This window comes from Branchiostoma belcheri, unplaced genomic scaffold, assembly GCF_001625305.1.
Source record: "Branchiostoma belcheri isolate BF01 breed outbred unplaced genomic scaffold, Haploidv18h27 scaffold124, whole genome shotgun sequence".
In the NCBI taxonomy this organism is placed as follows: domain Eukaryota; kingdom Metazoa; phylum Chordata; class Leptocardii; order Amphioxiformes; family Branchiostomatidae; genus Branchiostoma; species Branchiostoma belcheri.
In genome coordinates, this window is record NW_017802647.1 from 300,653 (window position 1) to 322,756 (window position 22,104).

Sequence of the window (22,104 nt, forward strand, 5' to 3'; positions counted from 1 at the left end):
AAAAAGTATGCCAGGAAGAAGAGAAAAGTGGACAACATGGTCCAACTGTGGGTATTGGTGGGCAGGTAAGGAAGATTCCCTTTTTTTTGTTTGTTTGGTTGTTATTGTTTTCAATGAAAATTGTTATAGAACTTATAAAAAGCTCTTTAGATATTTAGAATGGTTAACATCTGATGGTTTATGATATGTCTATGGAGGGAATAACATGACTGATGAGTTATAATTTACAACACTGACAACCTTTGCAAGTACGATTTAATTTTCTTATAATCATTATATTTTTAAGGGGCTCTGTTACTTCTGGCATAGTTGAACTTCATATCACAGTACATATACATTTTTGAATGAGACAGAAATGATGGAAAAATCTTGGACCCCTCGTGGCTTCTTTGTGAACTGCAGGTTCTATTCAACCTGCTGATTATTATTATTCATCATCTTGAAGTAGATGTGAAAAACTGGGTGGAAAAAAAGATGCTTCACATTTTTATGCCATTACAATATTAGTGGCTCAAAATTCTATACTGTTTAGATCATCCTTCTTGTATGAGACAGGAACAAACTCATCAATGTGATATTTGAAATCTGATACCTCCACTGATATACATATCATGCATACGTGCTCTACGTGATACTCCTCACTGTCATACATGAAAGGAAAAAGGAGCGTGATTGTGTGAAGATCTACATGTGTTTTTTGGTCCTGGTTTATATAAATTATAAGGCTCTGTTTATGTAGTACAGTAATGTGTTAAACATATGACATGATCATGTTTCGGTGAACATGGTCTGAAAGATCATTAAAGAATTATGTGAAATTAGTCACTGTAGCTATTTAAATCCATCTAATGCAATTTCAGGGTGGCAAAACAAAATATTCTGGATGAGGACATTTACTGCCATTTCCTAGCATCATTTCAAAGTTGAAGTGTTTGAAATAACCCAGAAACATGGTATGCAAGGAGTCCCTGTATTTTTTACCCACCAATGAATAACTAGAATCAACGTACGATACGAAACAAGCAATCATTAAATGATTTTCCGTCAGCAACATCATATTTTTGCCTGACAGATAAGATCGAGATGGGGTTTTGTGCGCGTGAAAAATTTGCGCGCGCGTGAAAAATTTGCACGTGAAAATATGCAAATTAGCCAATTCCCAAGGGATTTAAAAACTTTTTGCTGTTTTGGACTTAAAAATATAGATGAAAAGTCATGAAATAGAATTGAGTTTCAGTATCATATTATCACATTCTAGAGTACATAGCCTTGTTTTGTAAACTTTTCAGTGACTTTTAGGTGATTTTCAAAGTTTAAGTTTTCACGCGCAAAAAAGTTTGAAATTTGCGCGTGAAAGAAACTGCTTCATAAAATGCCAAATCAAGCTTATAGAATGGAGAAAAGCCTGGAATTGTTAAATTTAACAATACAAAACCTTGTATTAGTAACTGTTCCATGTTTTTCTGGCAAATTCAAGTAATTTTTTAATTTTAATGTTTCTTGGAAGATATGCAAATTAACCTATTCCCAAGGGACCTAAAAATTCAAACCGAAATTTCAGGTTGTAGATGGAAAATCATGTTACAGGGTAACTTTTTTCTGCATTAGAATTTGGTACTGCATATTTTCTGACATTTTCAAAGGACTTTAATTTTTCACGCGCAAATTTTTCACGCGCGCGCAAATTTTTCACGCGCAGAAAACCCGTTCCCGATAAGATCAGTATCCTACATGGGTTGATTCAACATATTACAGATTTAAAAAAATACAGAAAACTGCCTTTAAAAATTCAGTTTTGCTGCCCTGATATTGCATTGCAAGACTACCGGTATAAGCTAGCTTGCTTAAGGATATTTATCATCAAGTTAGAATTCAGGGCTAGTGACAGAAGAAAAATCAGACAGCGACATTGAGAAAGGCATGCAAATAATTTTGACATGTGCTGATATTTATCATACATACTTACCAAAATATGTGAAAGCAGTGACAAACATAAACATGTTAATTTTAGAACAGGGTCATTGACCACATTAATTTAAAAGAATAAAGACTTACTGTAACACATGCACTAAATCACACCTACTGAAGTTGAAAACGATAATTACGAAGAAGTGTTTTATTGTCAGTAACTAAAGGCACTGAAAACAGCCAATCAAACACCAGTATACAAATAATGGTTCCCGACCGAGGTTGACATTTCTGTCTCTTGATTAAAGTTATAGTGTTGATATCATAAATGTATAGGTTATATGTGCAGGTATGCCATAGGATCAATATGAACTGTGATGATATTTATGGTATAATTATCTCACAGAGTCAGTTGTTGGTACTATTGTTGCAGACAGATGAAACCCAAGCGACTACCGGTATAGATTTTTCCATCAGGTTTAGAATATATTACAGCAATTCTAACAAATTTATTGCATTTTTTCACAAACCTAAGGGCCGTTTTGCGGCTCTAGGATTTCTGAGCAATACCGTGGCACACATACAATGTACAATTTGCTCTCCATACACTGTAAGTTACAGTTCATTTAATGTTCGCACATGCACTGTTAAGTGGGTACATATGTACGTATTAACGATTTTGCTGTTTTATTTTCGTTTTTTGGTGTACAGATCACTCGCACCTGTTTGCCGATGACCCGAGAATGGCCAGTCTGATGCGTCGGATCTATCGCGATGATGACCGGGAACGGAGGTCCAACGCCTTCAGTCAACTGCAAGAACACCTGCAACACCCCGATAACAAACAGGTTGGTTTGGTTTCTCTTTTGCTTTAAAGTAAAGCCTAGGATTGGAAAGAAAATGTTTCGTTTCCCAATCGACCCTAGTCAGCATAACTAGTGTATAAAAATAAGACATGATAACTCTCTACTACTCTGCATTTTTAGCATCATTATAGCATATTGTGGAGTTAAAAGATAAAGATACAGGGAAAAAATGGTCTTATACATGTAGTATACTGGACTTAAAAATGGACTCACACTGTACTTTATTGCGAATCAACTAGGGTAAGGGGTCAGGTGAAGTTGAAAGGGTGGTGGCCTGGTTAAATACCATGGGGATTAACATATGACAGTTGTAACTTATGATGGGATTATACTATAGGCTATTTAAGACCACCTCTCCATACTTGTATCTGGATGTCAACACAATGCATTAGTTGAATTTCAGCCTATTGTCTATACTTTTTGATTGATCAAAATTCATCTTATGATAAATCTACTTGTACCAGTTTGCTAGAATTTTATATATCCTATATTGTAGTATATGACATTAATTATCATTTTGTATTTTGTAAGATTTGTTAAGAAATTATTAGTATTATAGTACTAGTATAACCTTACTTAAACCTTCTTGAATCACACATGATATGCTCTAATACAGTCATGTACTTAGTTTCTAGTTGGCACCTCTTACAGTTACAATACGTCAATCTGTTGACAAGAAATGACATACAACAGTGTTCTGATAGGGTCAACTGAAGTTCAGGGGACGTCTGACCCTGACCTAAATTCCCTGAGCTGTTTTGAGGGATACAGTTACATGTACTTGTAAGATGGTGTATGAATTTATGATGAAGTCTAGAACATGTTGTTCGTCACAATTTCTTGTCGTAAAAAGACATGAAAATTACACAAATAATATGCTTTTGTTTGTTCAAAATATTGTGTGCTCGGTCACTGTTTAGAAAAGTCAAATATTTCAATATTGACATAATTAAATAAATGGTTTTATTTTGATTGGCCATGAACTTTATGATCATCACAATGTTGATTTCATGATATCTCAACAGTACATAATGTCATTTTTTTACATCTTAAAATGATAACAACTGGTGACGCTACATAATCTCTTATATACGGTACCCCAGGCTGCCTTTCTTATTTCTGGAGCAACCCTTTAAAATATGAATTGAAGAATGTTCACAATATGTTGCAGTTTGCCCCCTGGCATACACCAAATAGAACCTCCCCGGTTTTGGGCTATGAGCAAATGTCACGACTATCTTGGTCCTGATGCTCTAGATAAATGGTATGCCGAAAATTAGTTTATGTTGCGTAGGTAATTGACGGCGTAATGTACTAACGGCGGCATATTCCATTATACTGCCGGCTCTGGAATACCGTTAACGGCCCATTAGTTGTAAGAGGTGGCTGTTTTAGTGTTGATCTTGGGTTTGGTTCAGGAGAAGTTGTACTAGCGCTAACACTCTCAGTTATGGCACAAGGGTTATAAATCCTGCACTCTGGACAGTTTGGGTGCAGTTTATTTTGGTTGACATAACTTGGAGCAGAAAAAGGTCGTCAATTCCAAAGCGACAACAAAATAGTTGTGGTGTCGTGACCTACAATGTACATTGTGATTGTAGCTAGGGGTGCCATCATTAGTTATCTCTGGAAGTTCATGGACAATGCATGTTATAACCATTGTCATTAATTTTTTTTACAGATAAAGGCAAATGCCACATTATTTATAGTATTGTATGTAAAATGTCTTTGTATATTACCTTTACCAAGAAGTTTTTGGTTGGTTGGTTTGTGTGTGTGTGTGTGTGCAAAGAGTTTCAACTTGGTGTGTCTGTGTGTGTGTGTGCAGGCGTGCGTGCGTGTGTGGGTATGTGTGCATGCGTGCGTCTGTGTATGTATGTGTGGATGTCCTTGTTTGTGTGTGTTTTTGTATTATGACACTTTATATTGTTACTTAGTAATGGGGGCCAGTGACCTCCATGGAATATTGCCCACTACTACTATTGGAATTAGTCCGTATGTTCTGTAACTCACGATGCCTTTGCTGTATACTATTGATATGTAGTTGGATGTGTGAGATGATACACATTGTTTTTTTAATACCATAACTAGTTTGTGTGTGTAACTTTCCTGTTTTTTCTCCTTTCAGAGTGTCACAAAGTTGGCAGATAGTATCTTAATTGCCCTACAGGACTTGTTCTATGATAGGTAAGTATATACAGTACATTGCTACTATCTTTCCAATAACAATAGTTTAGGTGGCGTTTTTTCTTTCTTTTTTCTTTTCACACTGTTATTTTCCAAAAGTGAACCATTGAAGTACTTCAGTGTGGCCAGAGGTAATGATATTAAGTCAATCTGACCATTAAAGCCATGCATGTTCTTCTAAATCCCGAGAGTGCGTGTCAGAAATGTGCTGAGATGAGGAGAAGTGCTTTACAGGGTACTTAGTGTCGCCCTGCGACACCCCACCCACACGTCTTCCTGCCTCCCACCGCTCCCTCAGGACCTGATACATGTAATAAGGCCATCAAACGCCCACCTACAACCTGCTATCTGCAGGCTAGGGCAGAAGTGAACAAAATGGAGAACCTCAGTCTGCAGTAGAAGAGCGGGTGTATAGTCTGCAATTCAGCAGAGATTCAGTGTGAAAAATCATCTTGTAGTGAAATTTCCACAGACATGTAGTGTGTACCTGTACTTGGATATGCTTGTATAAATGTGATAATTTAAAGGCAAAAATTCTGCCAGGTCATATACATCATGTATCTGTATCAGATTATTCTGTATCGGTATAACTGCCTGCCGGCATAACACACCAGCTTAACCATGTATATCCGCCTCCCTGAAAAATGCATCTTAACAGATCTCCACTTGCAAAGTCCGCAGTATATTGCACTCCTACATACCTACACTGTGCATGCCTTGAGGGTGCTGCAATAGAGAGCCTATGAACAGGTTAACTTTATATGTTCACAAATAAACATGAATAAAAAGGTATCCTCCATAAAATATGTGACATGTGGAAAATTGTGTGTCCATTCCAGGGTGTCAGCTGAGGTGAAACAGGAGGTAGCGCGCTGCGTGGGTTTGGTGGGCGCGGCTCTCGGCTACGAGGCCCAGCGATTCTTCCAATGGGTCTTTGCCAAGGTCGGCACGGCACCTAGTGATGACCTGAAGGTGCTGTTCCTGCAAGCTTTACATCAGGTAAGACGTTAGAAACACTCTGAAGATGTTATGGAGATGTATTGGGCATTAGACATGCAGAAGCTGTTGAGTGAACAAGCCTTAGTCATGCAGTTCTCCTGGCTTTGACACCTTGTTTTTAACTTCTTTGACAAATGTCTACTTTAACTTGTGTAAGTCTTAAAATGTTCACTGTTGTTCTATTTTCACAGTTTTTGCAGTAAACTATTTCCGCAAGATCATAACGCTGCGAAATTGTGTTTTGAAACTGTACTGCTGAATTTATTCAGCTGCTTCAAATGCAAAATAAAATCACCCCAAAAGTAATTTACTTGTCATTGAAGTCATTTAAGTATTACTTGTCATTGTCAAAAAGTAACTGCTGGCATATCATGTATCACCATGGAATGAAAGTACTGTAATACTAGATAATTTGATAATCATACTTCTTACTCTTTTTAGAGGGTTACAAAATAATGGTTTAATCCACACATTTGTTGTCACTTTTTCAGGCTTTCAAGATCGATTGCGAACGACAACAGTTTCAAGAATTCGTCCCAGTAAGTATTATTTATGATATAAACTTTGGCCTTCAGTAACTGTATTGTATATATATTGTATCAAATCTTTTGTGTGTGTGTGTGACCTTTCAGAAGAGAAATGTAGCATGATGAGAACTAGCTTTCCTTGAATTGTAATCAATATAATTATATATTACATAATATCTGTGTGGGCCAATGTTGCTTTTCTCTCATCTGGCTGATTGGACCTCTTCCCCAAGACCAGTGGAAGGTGATGTAGTCAGGCTACATCCCACTGGATGTTTAAGTTTTGATACTTTAGATCAACCCAGCAAAGACAGCTCACCTCAAATTTTCTTCAGGAGTGATGATCCAATTACTCTGAGCACATGACTTGTTATGAGCCAAGCTCAGGCTTCTGGAAAGGATGAGGAAGGATGACGCACTATTCATGTTGGCATGTTAATCCAATCACTCCTTCAGTTCATCAATTTGGATGTCATGGACAAAATCATGAAGCTAGCCATGCTAAAGATAGAGGGCTCAATAAAGATTTAACATGGAGTTCTATTGAACATCCTTTGTCAAATGTCCAATATATATTCTACATTTGTACATCTATGAGGAAGTAGACACAATGCACAAGGCTCAAAGTACTGGGTGCATAATCTTTTGTGCAAAGAAAATAGGGCTGTGCACTTAATTTTTAACAGGGTTCAACTTGAATATTGTACATAATTATGCAGCCTAAATTATGCACATATTCACACTAGTGCACCTAAAAATTCCCGAAAATAAATTCCAAGCCCTCATATATTTTGGAGCTAATACACTTCAGAAATAACGTATACATGTATAGTCTAGTAAGTCCAAAGGATTTTGAATTACCCCTGCCTAGCTGAAACATTAATCATCTAATCAATGGGAGAATCTTTATGTTAGTAATTCCAGGGTTTGTGCCTGTAGCCAGCTATTCTGTGCCTCTGTGAATGATTAGGTGTAGGAGTACTTCCTACAGGTACGTGATGCAAAAGCTGCTTACTCGGCAATTATTCCATTCTCCCAGGAGAGCTCTGAGTCCTGTGTAATGGGCACTATTGATGAGAGATTGTCATCGTTGAGTGGGTGGGAGGGAAAGCTTCCAGGGTTATCTGACTTTCCTTCTGCATTGTCATCTGTTATGTCGTGTCTCTGCACTTGCCTTGTGGACAAGGAAGACATTTTTGTGGCCCAGGGCATTACGCTGACTATCATGTTCTGTCGTTGGGTTGGGACATTACCATATGAATGAAAACCAAGCAGATGTCAGGAGGGATGTCATTGGTACAGTATGGTACGGTGTTCTAGCCAGCCTGAAATTTTTTCCATCATCTCAATTTTATTTTACTTAATAAATAATGTCATTGTCAAGTGCAAAACTACCAAATTCCATGCAAGAAATTTTATTTGACATAATAATTAATATCATTGTATTGCCAAACTGCCAAATTCTATGTAAGAAATTTTGCTGCCCTGGCAGAGGCTGTATCACATTGTTCTATGATATAGAGTGCTGACTTTTTGTCCCATACATTTTGCATGGCCTTCTCAAAAACAATAATTTGCTTCATTTGCTTCTGAAGGTCACATTGTCATATTACAACTCCTCCTAGAGTCATTCTTTTCCAAGGTCGAATATTAGAGAACAATGGCGAACTTTGGAATTTCAGCCTCTGTCACATTTTTCATTGCCAGGTCCTAGCGTCAGATTGACACATTCGTTATCTGTTATCTCCACTATGTTGTTACCCCTTTGGGAATAAAAGGCTTGGAAATTATGGCCGGAACGTGAGGTTTGTAAGACTGGAGCCAGGCAGTTGCAATACTCTTTACTACACACTGTGTCTAAGACCTGTTCTGGAAAAGCAAAGCTGTAATGGTACAAAATTCCATGAAAATTAATAATACCTTGTCTACCGGTATATCCCTTCTTGAATAATTTTTTCTGGAATAGTACACTGAGGTAAGCTAAAAGTAAGGCAGAATAGCCCATGAGCTTGCATGAAAATTTTGTGTGAAAAGCACCAAATTGATGGCCGCTTCTATATAAGAACTAGGATTGCTACCCCTAGAATACATGTAGGTGGCAGAGAAAAGCATATAAAGATGCTTCCCAGAGCTACATAGTGCTGTTATATAGAACATGGTTATCCATATAGCTTTAGCCTACTTGATGCCATTTATAAAACCCTTGTGTCATGTCCCTTTCAACTTCAACACAACTCATTTTCTCTATAATTCATGGCAACCTTTGAAGGGATTATATAAGTCCAACATCAAGAGTTTTGGGTTGACACAAAAAGTGCCCTTTAGGGAGACTTAGGTATTTCAAAAGACTCACCGGCTCCCCTCTAGGTTCCTTTGAGAATTGCAGTAGAAGGATTTCTGAAAAAGCAGTGGGTCTCAACGAAGATACTTAGATTGAAGTGTACATTGAGCTTTTCATGTTTGGTAAAGTCCAACCTGAAGATATGTTTGTGACTGGATATCTCAGTGGGTAAGAAAGTAAAGTAATGCTTGGGAAGCAGCCATTTTGCCCAGGGACACAAGTGATTGTACATGCGTAGGTGTGTCAGTAATACCTGGTTATCCATCAATTCCTTCTGTCTGTAAATTGTACAGATTCTGAAGCAAAACTTGAGAAACCCTGTAGGTAAAGCTGATTAACACTTTAAATTGTGCTCCTGTTCATTTTGTCGCATTACTCCAACATCTTTCTGCTGCACTGGAAAGACACAAAATGAAAAATGAGAGCTTCATGAACTACATGTACATGTACATATATGGTCATTTAGTCTCAGCACACTTGAAGAAGCCCACAGGTTGAAACCAGTGGTGACAGGCTGAGTAAAACTAAAAGTTCTAAATGGGAACTATGTGGCTCCAGATGTCTTATTGAGGGATGACTGCAGTAAGTGTGATAGATGTTGGTTAGCTTGAGGAGTGAATCCACTCAAGTTCAAGAAATGGTCCAATCCCTCATGTTTTGTTCATCACTAAAGGATTGGTTTTATGTCAAGGCAGACAAAGTGAGGAATGATGCACAGTTGTTGTTTTTTTGCACACTAAATCTTGAAAAGGTAGCTAGTAGTAGTAGGAATCTATATTGAAAGATTATGGTAGCACTCTAAGTCCGATGTTGTAGCTGCGTACAGTGTCTACAGTGGCTAATCAGCCCTATCTTTGCATGGCAGTCCCGGCCACAGTTGGAACACAGGAAAGCTCTTGAGAAATGGTTAATCCCAAGTACTGCATATATTATAGGGAAGTATTTTACTTTGAACATTTATTCTAATTAGGGGCAAATCATTAACGTAAAAAAATAAGGGTTGACTTCATCAATCATGGCATTAACCACCTTGTTTTAAAATAGTTAGGGCAGAGATGTTCATTTCAAAGGGATTTCCAAGGCTATGGTTAACTCATTCTGACCTAGTCGCATAATTTTTAGCCTGAAACCTTTTGATATTGCTGAACTTCTAAACAGTCAGTACACAATGTACCTAAATCAAACCATGGTGATAGCGTTATCGTAACTTGTGTAGTATATTATTTTGTGACAGAGAAGGCGTGAGTTCCATTGTTTCTCTCTGTGTTTCAGATGGCCATGTCAAACCTCCAGTCAGTCCTGGAGAATGCTGACACACCAGGTAAGCATTTACAAACATTATTAAAGATATTATTTCTTCTGCTGACCTGTTTGCTTTTGCATCACAGATGATGTTAAGTTCTATAAAAATCATTTTCTTGAACAGCTTAAAAAGTACTAGGTACATGTACCTTTCTTGTGCCAAATTGTCTCACACTGAGGTTTCTGAAGTTTGGCGTACATACAGACTTATTATTGGATATCTAGACAAAGTGAACTGTATCATTAAAATCATTTCATTCAGCATGAAATGTACAAGGTACATCATCTATTGTCTCACACAAAAGTTTCTTGTATTTATTATCTCACACAGATGTTTGTCTTTATTATCTCACACTGATGTTTGTCTTGCCTATACAGACTTGTTGATGGCTGTGGTGGACTGTATCCAGTATGTGGCAGAGTACTATCCCCATGTCTTCACAAACCACTTCAGGGTGAGTTTACGCTCCTCTTTATAAATACTTCAGTTGTGTCTCCAATCAGAAGATGGTAGACCACATTGTAAACTTTTAAGTTGTGTGGCACGAGTTTAAAAAGCTAATGTAGAGCAGGAAAATGTGTAATGACAGAGAACAGTATGATGTATTGTCCCACCCATTTCTCATTAGACAAGAGAACCTTGCATCTAGAATTCTCATCAATCAACTTCACACACTTCAAAGAACCAAGAGGCCAATGAAGGGCCTACCGTTCATGTAAAATTGTGAAAAATAAGGCATGAAATACCAGAAAAACAAGTTAAAATATGATTATGGGAGGAGGCCAAAATAAGTAAATTAAGATGGTTGATTATTAGATATTACTATGAGGAATTTGGTGATGATGTAATGAAGAAATATTTTTATGAACCTTGAGACTTTGATTTTTTTCTGCTTTGCTTCAGGACACAGTGGATATACTTGTTGGGTGGCATATTGACAGCACACAGAAGGAAACTGTCATCAAGTACACCTCAGGTATTATTCTAGTGTAACTGTTATTAGGTAGGGCTTGTAATGAAATATGGAGGATGTAGCATTTATGAAATATGAAATTGGATTTCCTTTATGAAATGTAGACTTGGTTTACTAACTTAATAAAGTATGTCATAGAGAGATTATGATATACATGTATAGAGTTTGTTGATGACATACAGCATAAGGAGTTAGTCTAGTACATGTGGCAATATGTGGCATCAAAATTCATAGCCGAGTGGACATGAGATCACAGGTTCCACTCCTTGCACTCCTGGCTAGACGCTGGCTTAGGAAAGGCACTTTACATGACTTTCCTCACTGCATCGAGGTGTAAAATGGGTACCTGACTTCAGGGCAGTGGAAGGAGAGGGATGGGCTCTGCCTTCCAATATCATGCCCCAGAGTGAGACACAGTGGATTAACAACCCACTATCACTACAGCCTCAAAAAGGCTATGGGACAACAAGTAGCTTTAGCTAAGAGCATTGTACCTTGAGCATATTAGTCAGGCTTCTGCAATATTTGGTCTGATGAATGTCAATGGCTTGTGTTTGCAGATATCCTGGTCAGCCTCCAACAGTTCTGGGTGGGAGATCTGGGCTTCTCTGTCACTCTACTGGGACAGTTCCTGGAGGACATGGAGGCATACACTGAGGTAGTGTAATTACCTAACTAATGTGTGGATGTGTATTGTCATTTTTGCACAGTTTTTCTTTCTTTTCCTGATGGATTTAATTCTTTTCATCACCTTGAATGCCATTGCTATTTTTTCATTCATATATTCTTTAATCTTAACCGTTTCATTAGAAAATATCTATCCAGTTTGAAAAGACTTAATTATTTTCTTACGGTTACTGGATGATCTTCACCAACTTATTCTTTAATCTTGTTTGTATTCAAAGAGAGATGACTTGAAAATCGTGTGACAACATTATAATTATTATTCAATATCCACCAAAAAAAGATGCTGCCTATAAGATCATAACCAATGCCAATTTGGTACCAGAAGTCAAACCTGCCAAGAAGGCCACCCAGGCAACCAAGATAAACAGATGGCCTTCTTGGGCAGGTTGCCTAATGCTTGTTCCGATGGACTATAGAATTCGGGACTGGTTAAAAGTGGTCATCATAGCCAGGTGGCTGACTTGAAGAGGTGGCTACTTGTGCAATTGTAGATATTGATGCCAGATGACTCTTTTTTTCAGGACCTGCACCGGTTTGCGCGGCGGAGCCCGTGTGAAGATGACGTCCCTCCGCCTGACGTCTGCCTACCCAAACTGACCGCCCTGCTCAGGTCAGAGGGCACAACTCACAGATTGGTTTCAACTGATCATAAAACAATGGTCTTATCCTTTATAGCTTTACTGCACCAGACAGTACCATTTGAAAATATATCCAAAATTGCAACCTTGTCAGACTAATAGGTCAGCAGTACTAACTTAAACTACTAAGTATTCAGGGCATGTTTGGGGGGGGGGTCAAATTTGACTCAAATTTAACTTCAATTGTATGTAGATTTGATTTGTGTAGAAAGGTACATGTACAATGTACATGAAGGCGTGAGCTAATTCTGGTTGAACTGCGCCCATCCTACGTCCAACCTTGGTTGGTTTGGTGGTCTTGTGAAGGTTCTGAATGTGTGACAGGTAGCAATATAGTGGAAACATTTCTCACCATGTAGTTTACAATGTACATGTATTGTGTACTGTTTGCAGGGTGTTCAGCACAGTGGTGAGCAGTATGGGAGACCATTTCTCACCCAATCACGGACCTCCTCTCACAGAGGCCTATATCACAGAGGTAGGCAGATCATAATATTAATGAATACTATGTTATGACTGAATTACTATATTAAATGTGAATTACATGTTATGACTGTAATTTTAGCTGTAATACATTTTAATATTAATCTGTTGTAATTTACATGTTATTGTCATTACAAAAATAAGATTTACCTTGTATCGCCATAAAATTGGGAATGTTGACAAACATGTTGTTGTTTGTCCAGCTGCTGGACCGGATGGTGAGATGTGTGGATCAGGTGACCACTGACCATCCATCTGAGGAACTCTTCATCGCAGGTATGGCCAGCTGCACTTACTGTCAACAAGTGTTTTTTGCAAGGACTAGCTCAGTACTCAGCTTTAACACAGAATTATTTCTTTCATTCATTTACTTAATGAAAAATACTCTGTTTTCTTCTGACCAGCCAACACCTGTGTGTGCCTGCTGGGACAAGGCCTGGGTTCCGGGCTAGCACAGTCCTGCAGTGGGGCTCTGTCTTACACGACCAAGCAGACAGAGCAGAGTATGCTGAGCAGTACCCACTCTATCTCAGCTCTCAGGCTGCTCAATAAGGTATGTGTAGGTTTCATACTTATAAATGGTCTTCTAGGAAAAATTATTTTAAGCCAAGGTGGTCTTGTGGTTAGGGTTGTTGACTTAGAATCTAATTAAATGGTTCTGGGTTTGAATCCCTAGCAGACACCAATGTTATGCCAAAGTGGATCGAACATACAGTCCAGTCTTCCTGTACAAAACTGGTATGCCACCCCTGAAGGTGGTTTACCGTTTATGTGAAACAAACAAACAATGCCATTGTTTTTTCCCATAATTATTTGTCTTGCGTACTTTTAGTCACTTATCTGTGTAATAATGAAATAGGCCTCAGAGTTAGACACTCCATTGTAGTGCCACAAGTCCAATTTGCATTTGTGTTGCCAAGTCCAGTAAAGGGTCTTCCTTCCTGACTTCATGTTGGTCCTTCCCCTGTCAGATCCTGGAGCTGGTGAACACCTCCCTGCCTGTGTCTGTGATTGAACAGATTCTGGGCCCCGGCTCCAAGTTCCTACAACTCAGGTTTTACACCAACCCAGAGGTACGTGTGCCTGTTTGATGTCTATGAGAAGTGAGATAGAGAAATAAGATGCCATTGTTGCAAGAAATGTGTTGAACGTTAGAAGATAGATATAGAAATGTTATGTACAGCAGACATAGATACATTGTATAAATAAATTTCCTCACTTTAGACACTTGATTAGTAAAAAGTTTATGTTAAAAAAGATATATGTACAGTCTTTTCACTAACCAACTTTAATTAATCTTACATCCTCTCACATTCCCAAGAAGGGAGACAAAAGCCAGATATTCTGTGTGTGTATTTTTGTAAAGATGTTTGTAAACATGTGACCTGTGCTTAGCCCTGTGAGGCAAAAATGTACAAATCATTGAACAATATGGATCTGTACTAAAATGAAGATTTTTGTCACTGTACAACCACAGGTGCTGCCATCTGTCCTGAAGGTGTACCGAAGCCTTCTGACTCTTAAGAACATTCCACTGCTCGACATGGTCTATAGGTGAGACATCCTGATAGTGAACAGATTAACATGTTCCTCTTCTCCACATTGGTGACGTCTGTACTGTTTTCTGAAGTGACAAGGGTGTTAAAGAACTTATCACTAAAGAGTAGGGGTCCTTTCCAGTGTGAGTGGATGAAACCTCACAGTCCAGTTGTATATAGCTTGTACTTAACTTTGCTAAAGGTTGTTTACTAGTTATGCAAAACAAACAGACAAAATAAAGGCATAGCAGATTGTGTTAGACAACTGGTACATAACTGTATTTCTGTTTTACCAGACTTGTCCTTGGAGATTTGGAGGTGGCGATCAACACGCTCCTGTCATGTAACGGCCTGCCCCCGTCCTGTTCCGTGGTGAAAAACAACCCGTTTGCGTCCTCCGTGTACGCGGAACAGCAGGCGCTCACCGTGGCCGTCTTCAACATGTGCGGCCTGGCGGAGATCGGCAATGCCAAGAACTCCATCATAGGGGTAGGTCATAGGTCACATTTCAATGATTTGGTTGGTCACATTTAAGAAAGTTAATTGTGTCATTATGTAGGTTTAGCACAAGATGGTGACAATTAAGTTCATTTTAGTAGTGAGCTATAATTGTTTTGTCTTACAAGAATTTCTAACGTAGGTGCCGCTAGTAGATATTTCTAATTCACTTTTAATCTTTCTGGTTGAAGATGCTGATAATCTCAACATTCAAACTTTACGATAAACAAAATCTTTTTGTCATTCTCTCTGCCACAGATGTGGGGACTGTCCCCCAGCTTTTTTGAGCTGTTTGCAACCCACCTGAAGCCATGTCACCTCCACTTGGCTGTCAGTCACCCAGCTGTACAGTACACAGCGCTGTACACCCTGCTGTCTCACTGTACCAGGTATAATGTTGTTTTTAAAAGGTCTCTGCTAAAAAGGAAGATATGGTGACACCTATTGACTACTTGTGGAACTGCAGTTGTTTGCATCTTTCTTCTTATTAACAAGATATTGTAATGCTTTTGAATTGTATTGATAAACCATTTACATTTCATAGTTTTTGGACCAACAGCTGTTGACCACAGATCTCTGATGAAAGGTAGTGGATGCTACCTGAAATGTCTGTTTTCAACATCCAACCAGTTGCTTGTCTGTAACTGTTATCTTTAAATGCTTTATTGGTTGCTAGTAGCTCTTGTTGAATTTTTCCTCCAGGCATGGCCACTTCATCTCCAGTAGTCTGGCCTCAGGTGCCCCCCCTCCGACCATCATGGAGGGGGTGAGTCTGTCCACGGGGGGGCATTTTGCCACCATCTTGGGACTCCTGGCTGAACTCTTACCCTCCAGTAACATGTCTGGTGACAGCAGGTAAACAGGTTGTTACATCCGGGTATGGAAGTATTGTCATGGGTGGCAGAGTTGTGGGTTTGTCTGTCCTAATTACTTACTTCATTGCAATGTGGGTGGGAAGTGATTTTGACAGATGATGGATAGGAAGGTGGGTGAGAGTAAGTGGGCGGAGAAAGTCAGGAAATGGTGTAATACTCCATTAAACTTCAGTAAACTTCAGTATTAAATTAGATCCGCTTGACAGTACCAATACTTGAGTTTAGTTGTTTTTTCAGCCAATCGTTCAATGATTTTTTTTAATGAACATTGTCAGAGAATGAAGGAGACAGATTGTTATGGCCTAATATGTTAAATTAGTTCTAAATGTACAACATGTATGTTATTTTTATACAGGAATCTGTGCCTTCGATGGACACAGGAGATCGTACAGCAGCTCCAGAGAGCTGACAACCCCCACCTGTTCTCCATGCCTGAGTACCAGGCTACCTGCAGAGGGCTCCTGCCTCTGGGTAACACTTAATATTAGTTTACTTCACAACTACACAATTTTTTTCAAATGGATGAAATCCCCTAGATACCCCAAATTTGGTGTGAGAGAAATTTAGCTTTGTAATCATGTGTTTTATGGTTTGTTCACTCATTTTTCAAATACTGAATACTGCTACTTACTTAGACCTAACAGTTATAAGCTGTTTGGCACATACAAATGTATGAATATTCTTCAACAAAAATGTCTCATCCCAGCTTGCAGTCCCGACAGCGGCACCTGCCTGCCTGCTGTACAGCTGCTGCAGCAGGTGGTGCAGCTGGGACACCTGCCGCACGACTTCCTGGGGAGATGTGTGGACGTCTGCAAGCTGCTGTTGACCAGGACAGACAGAGGTGTTCAACAGGCCTGCACCAGCTTACTCACCCTGCTGCCTATAGCCCTTGTCATCACGTAAGGACAACACATGTACATGTATGAAAGTTGGTAGAGTTGGTAAAATACATGATGAAAATTAAACTGTTCTCCAACTCAAAACACAAAACTCCAAAATTTCTGGTGAGTTGATTTCATTTTTGAGTTGGAGAACAGTTAAATTTTCTTCAAACACATGTACATGTAGTATGGATAGTTTCACTAAGGGCTTACCAATTCTGATGTTTACCTCCTTATACGGAGGTCTTGTTTTCAGTTTGTCTGTTTGTTTGCATGTGTGTCAGTAGTACATTGTGTATTTTTAATGCAGTAGCGTCACAGAAAGTGAGGGGGGGGATAGTGTAACTAAGACTGACAGGAAAGTCAAATTGGGGGTGAAAATGGTCTCCCAGAGGCTGGTAGGGTGGGGAACTCAGGGACAAGGCAAAAGGTTGAAGTTGTTGACTTTCTATCTGCAGTGAAAAAGACTACAGTGATCCCCAGCCAGTGCCCCACAGAAGAGCCACCTTGCAGCAGGAGCTTGAGCTGCAGCAGGAGGCACGGCACAGCCACATGGCCAAGGCCCCCTCTGGAACATTCCACTCCCACAACTTCCGCACTGTTATGGCATTCCTGCTCAACTCCACCAAACCAGGGTATGCTTGGACATTTTAGTACATAGATAACTAAAAATATAGTAAATACAGCAGTGTGGAGTAACCTTTTGTTACATAAGTATGATACAGAAAGTAACTTTCCTGATCACTTCTTTAGTAAGTTCTACTCTATTGCCAATAAGTGCCATCCAGGAATTGGAGAATGTGTTCGTTTATGTCAAATTCTGTGGTATAAACATCTGATTTTCCTGTTACCATAGCAACCTGGTGGCCGACAAATGGGTGGAGAGAATCTTCCACAGCTGCCAGCGGTCGCGGAAGAAAGATGGTGGCCTAGGGTCTGACGAGGACAAGGTCATCCAAGACAGGGAGTGCCTACAGAAACTGGTACTTACATGTAACAAGATCACTTTGGCCGTGAAAGTGCCCGTTGCAATCGATTGTCACATGTTTCAATATGTAAAAAGAAAAAAAAATGATTTTCTGAAGTCCTTTCGACAGTTGTTACATCTGGTAACAATACATGTACATGTAGATTGTGCATGACACGTTAAGATATTTACCTGATCCAGGTCAATTGGTACCCTTTCCCAGGGTAATGAGACAATCATATTGTTGGACAGTGGACAGATATACAATGTATTAACTGAAAAATTTTATTGTGAAGTAAAATACATATTGTAAACTATTTGCAAAATGGTATGATTGTTGGGTAGAATTTGCATCAATATTTTGTTGTCCTGGACATCTATAACAGTTATTCCACTAGTCTTTTAATTTAAACTTTATAATTACCCCATTGGGATGTTAAAGAATGTTATTGTTTTTTGCAGAATACAGCACTGATATTTTCACATTTGTGTGTAGTACCATCCTGTAGCAACCTGTATTTTGGTGTCTTTCCTCCCAGTTTCAGGACAACAGCAGTCTGTTGTGGTTCTGGGCCATGTGGGAGGCGGCTGCCTTCTGTGTGCTGGCTAAACTCCGCACACCACTGGGGCGCGCTCAGGAGACATTCCAGACTATAGAAGGTACAATAAAATGTACAATAAAAAATCCACAGCCAGCTTCCTGTAAAGTACATGTAAAATGTAGCAAACATCTTTCTCTTCTGAGTTATCTAGTCCTACAATGTTCATGTAGGTGACATAATGGTTTATGAGGGTGGAACCCTAATCGAGCATATAACATTGAAGGGTAGGGGCCAGTTACAACTATGAAATGCATGATTGTACAATGTAAATCAACAGCTAAATTTAAACGTGGTATCCAAAAGTGGCTAGCTATATAGGCTACGGGACACGAGATCAGTGGGTCACAGGTTGGATTCCTGGCTAGATGTTGTGTCCTTGGGTAAAACACTTGAACAATGGGTACCTGAGTTTGGTAGGGTAAAGGAAAAGTGGCATAAAGAGAAGGATAGTTTCTGCCTTTCAATACCCTGCCTACACAGTGGACTAACAACCCACTGCCCCTATGGCCTCAAGAAGGCTACATGTATGGACTTTTACCTTAACCAAATTATAACAATGTTGTGTTCTGTTGTACAGTGGCTGTGAGAACGTATGCAGCTGAAGCCAGAAGTCGAGACTCTGATGAAAACAAGGGAAGTAAGACAGACGACACCAAGCTGTCAGGTACGGAACTGCACATAACTACAGATTCTGAGTGATGTTGAACCTACAAATGTTAAAATTGAGGGAGTAAGAATAAGTAGTTGAAAAGTTATTTTGAAGCATCAGATGCTTCTAAGACATACATGTAAGCAACTATGTGATGTATTTGGACTGTTGTAACTGAATATATTTTTGTCAGAGTATTAGTGCATTTTCCATAGCCTTTATTAGCATTTACATTAACTTTTCAGTATTTAAAGTTGCTCTTTGCATTAACAACAAAATAATGAAGAAAACATAAAGGGAACACATTTAAGTATCTTAAGACAAATGTGGGGAAACATTGTAGATTTAAGTGTTGGAATGAAGTTGTACTTTTCTGGACTGAAATGAATTTGTTGTCTAATTACAATGATTTCTACGCAGGCCTTGGCGGGAAGCACTACACGGCCCAGCTCCAGGTCCACCTACTGTTACAGTTCCTGGAGAACCTGGACAAGTTCATGTACAACGCCTACGAGGGGTGTGCAGTGGCCATGTCTGCCCCTCCTAAGGTAGCCATGTCATCACTGTCATGTCTATGAAGTGGTTATGTTTTTGGCGACGCCTCTGGGGCGGAAGCATATTATCAGTGTTGCTTGATTGCTATTAGAATAGCTTCATTGGGTTGAAACTATTCTATACTGTCTTTGCTAGGTTTTTATTTTGTGTTAGACTGTAGAAAATGTTTTTTTTTAGTAATACCAGTAGATATTTTTACATGTGCCAGACAGACTCCTCATTTATGTAAATTTCTATGTTATCTGCATTATATGTACTACATTGTACAATGTCTATTATACTTTTTTTATTGAGCATCACTAATCAATACAATGTTTATTGTCAAAATTGTATATAGGAGTGCTTATTAGCATAAGCCATCTTAGGTTTCTCCTCTCCTCCTGCAGAATTATTTATCACCTTGTTACCTTAATGTCTTGCTTTTGTCGCACAATAAATAAACAAACAAACCGTCCATGCTATGTTGCAGACGGTGAGAACGTTCTTCCGTACCAACCGAGCGACGTGTCTGGAGTGGTTAAACCGGATCCGTCTGTCCATCATGACTATCGCTCTACACTGCGGTCAGCCGGCTGCGGCGCTCAGGCACGGCTACGAGCTGCTGTGGGACATGAAGGACAACAACAACACACAGGTAGGAACAAGAGAGAGTGGCATCGGGTGGCGTGGTGGTAGAAGGGAGAAGTTTAAACTTTTACACAATTTGAAAGAGCTGCAGTTACTAGTGTTTTGATGGATATGTTGTGTTTCTACCTAGCTATCAAAGCTGCCACGCAGTCAAAATGGGATATTCCAGTTAGAGAATAGGATATAGTTGCATTAGCGTTTCAGTCTATAGACATCAGCAAAACTTTTATTTTTCCTCTGAAAGGGTTCGGAGTTTGAGCACGCGGTGGTGCTGGTGGTACAGGCGCTGTCGGAGCTGCGCTGTCCTGACGCCATCGTGGGTATGCTGGCCTGGTGCCGCGATGTCATCGGCCGCAACATGCCGTGGATAAACGCCATCAAGGAACAGGCAGGGGGAAGGTAGGAGTGTCACATCACAACCAACTGTACAATGTAACTGGGATAGGTAATGTAATTAAGAACCTTACCTTTACAACTGTGGTGCACTTTTGCACATTCGACTGATTGACCAAAAGATGATGGTATCATCCAGTTATTTTTGTATACATTGTATGAGGTAAGTTTTTTCTAAGGGATAAGATGGGTGAAAACTTGAATCCTACCCATGTGTAGTAAAAGTGTAAGTTTTCACTGCTGTCTTTGGCTGAAGAAGAATCAATTTTATATTTGGGATTGATCAATATTATTGGGAAAACTGTAGAGGTGTAGCTCCTCTTTTGTTGCTCAAGAAACACAATATCTGTATAGTCGTAAGAAAATTCAAACTCTACTACTGGATCAGTTAACGGATTTATTTCCGGACGTTTCGAGTGACATCCATCACTCTTCTTCAGCGTCACAAATGAACAGAGAACCGATTTACTCTTATATACAAGTAACTAGAAAAACCGGTTAAACAACAAGGTCCGTAAGAAGCTTTATCATGTGACGCTGAAGAAGAGTGATGGATGTCACTCGAAACGTCCGGAAATAAATCCGTTAACTGATCCAGTAGTAGAGTTTGAATTTTCTTACGAGTATCGTTTACCTGGATGTCTAACCTTCATCAAAATATCTGTATAGATTTGTTAGGACTTAAAATGATGTAATCTCAGGGAAAGGCAGCCTGCGGGCCTATTTGAGCTTCTCATAAATAAAGGTTCATTGATGCTTTGTATGACAGGTATGAAGCTGCAGTGAAAGAATACCACCATGGTCTACAGTTGTACCTGGGTCTCACCAGTCTTCCTGTGACCTCCGAGCCACAAGCAAACACAGACAGCTCCCTCCCCTCCCCACCGAACAGCCCCCGATCACAGGGACTGTCCAGTAACACTCCAGGGGAGGATGGGGTTGGCTCCCCTAAGTTGACAGTCCTCCATAAACCTGTGGACCCCAGCCCTGAAGTTGTGGAGTTCATGATCAAACAGGTATGTAGTTGGAAGTAAACAGAAGTCTATTATTACATTGAGCCCTTGCTTTTCTCCATGTTACATGTAGTGGTTGGACTGGCTAGATTAATTTTTGTTTTTGTATACAGCTTCTTTGTTCAAATTGTTTACAATGAAACCTGTAAAACTAAAAAGTGACCACTTTTATAAATAAAGGACCACCTGGCTAATGTGACTTTTTTAGTGGGGCCTTTGATAATTTTTCCAACATTTAATTGACACATTGTCAGACATTAAGAATGTTGTCTGTCATAATGACCATAGACTAGATTTTCTTGGTTCCCTGAGTTGCCTTTGGCAGTTTGGACTGTAAGATCACAATGACATGACATATTTATTCACACTGTTTTACCTAGATGGCAGAGTGCTACATCTCGCTGGCGGACTGGTCTTCAGTGGAGGACTGGCAGCACGGTGTACAGAAGCTACGGATGGACAACACCAACTCACACCTACAGAGAGCCTTCAACACTGATGTGGACCTCAACTACATCAAGTAAGTGTATCAAAAGGTTGGGGGTTCAAGTCCAAGGTTAGCAACCACAGTGCTGAATTTAAGGTGAATAG

The 22,104-nt window shown here is 39.4% G+C and overlaps 1 protein-coding gene across 1 annotated transcript in view; it reads left to right on the top strand.

Annotated features, from left to right (window-relative positions):
* The first annotated feature begins 6 nt into the window (after positions 1 to 6).
* The window catches only part of LOC109463267 (serine/threonine-protein kinase SMG1-like), a 51,779-nt gene continuing 29,681 nt past the window's right edge, over positions 7 to 22,104 (top strand). The window contains 29 exon segments of the mRNA XM_019760008.1: positions 7 to 65; positions 2,620 to 2,756; positions 4,903 to 4,961; positions 5,801 to 5,960; positions 6,452 to 6,499; positions 10,101 to 10,149; positions 10,509 to 10,585; positions 11,035 to 11,107; positions 11,665 to 11,762; positions 12,313 to 12,401; positions 12,823 to 12,907; positions 13,116 to 13,188; positions 13,317 to 13,465; positions 13,884 to 13,985; positions 14,390 to 14,466; positions 14,747 to 14,939; positions 15,207 to 15,337; positions 15,651 to 15,803; positions 16,179 to 16,294; positions 16,530 to 16,725; positions 17,166 to 17,342; positions 17,564 to 17,690; positions 18,214 to 18,334; positions 18,854 to 18,940; positions 19,346 to 19,473; positions 19,950 to 20,114; positions 20,352 to 20,506; positions 21,270 to 21,516; positions 21,894 to 22,033. Coding sequence (XP_019615567.1) covers positions 8 to 65; positions 2,620 to 2,756; positions 4,903 to 4,961; positions 5,801 to 5,960; positions 6,452 to 6,499; positions 10,101 to 10,149; positions 10,509 to 10,585; positions 11,035 to 11,107; positions 11,665 to 11,762; positions 12,313 to 12,401; positions 12,823 to 12,907; positions 13,116 to 13,188; positions 13,317 to 13,465; positions 13,884 to 13,985; positions 14,390 to 14,466; positions 14,747 to 14,939; positions 15,207 to 15,337; positions 15,651 to 15,803; positions 16,179 to 16,294; positions 16,530 to 16,725; positions 17,166 to 17,342; positions 17,564 to 17,690; positions 18,214 to 18,334; positions 18,854 to 18,940; positions 19,346 to 19,473; positions 19,950 to 20,114; positions 20,352 to 20,506; positions 21,270 to 21,516; positions 21,894 to 22,033 — 3,470 coding nt within the window. The 5' untranslated portion in view covers position 7.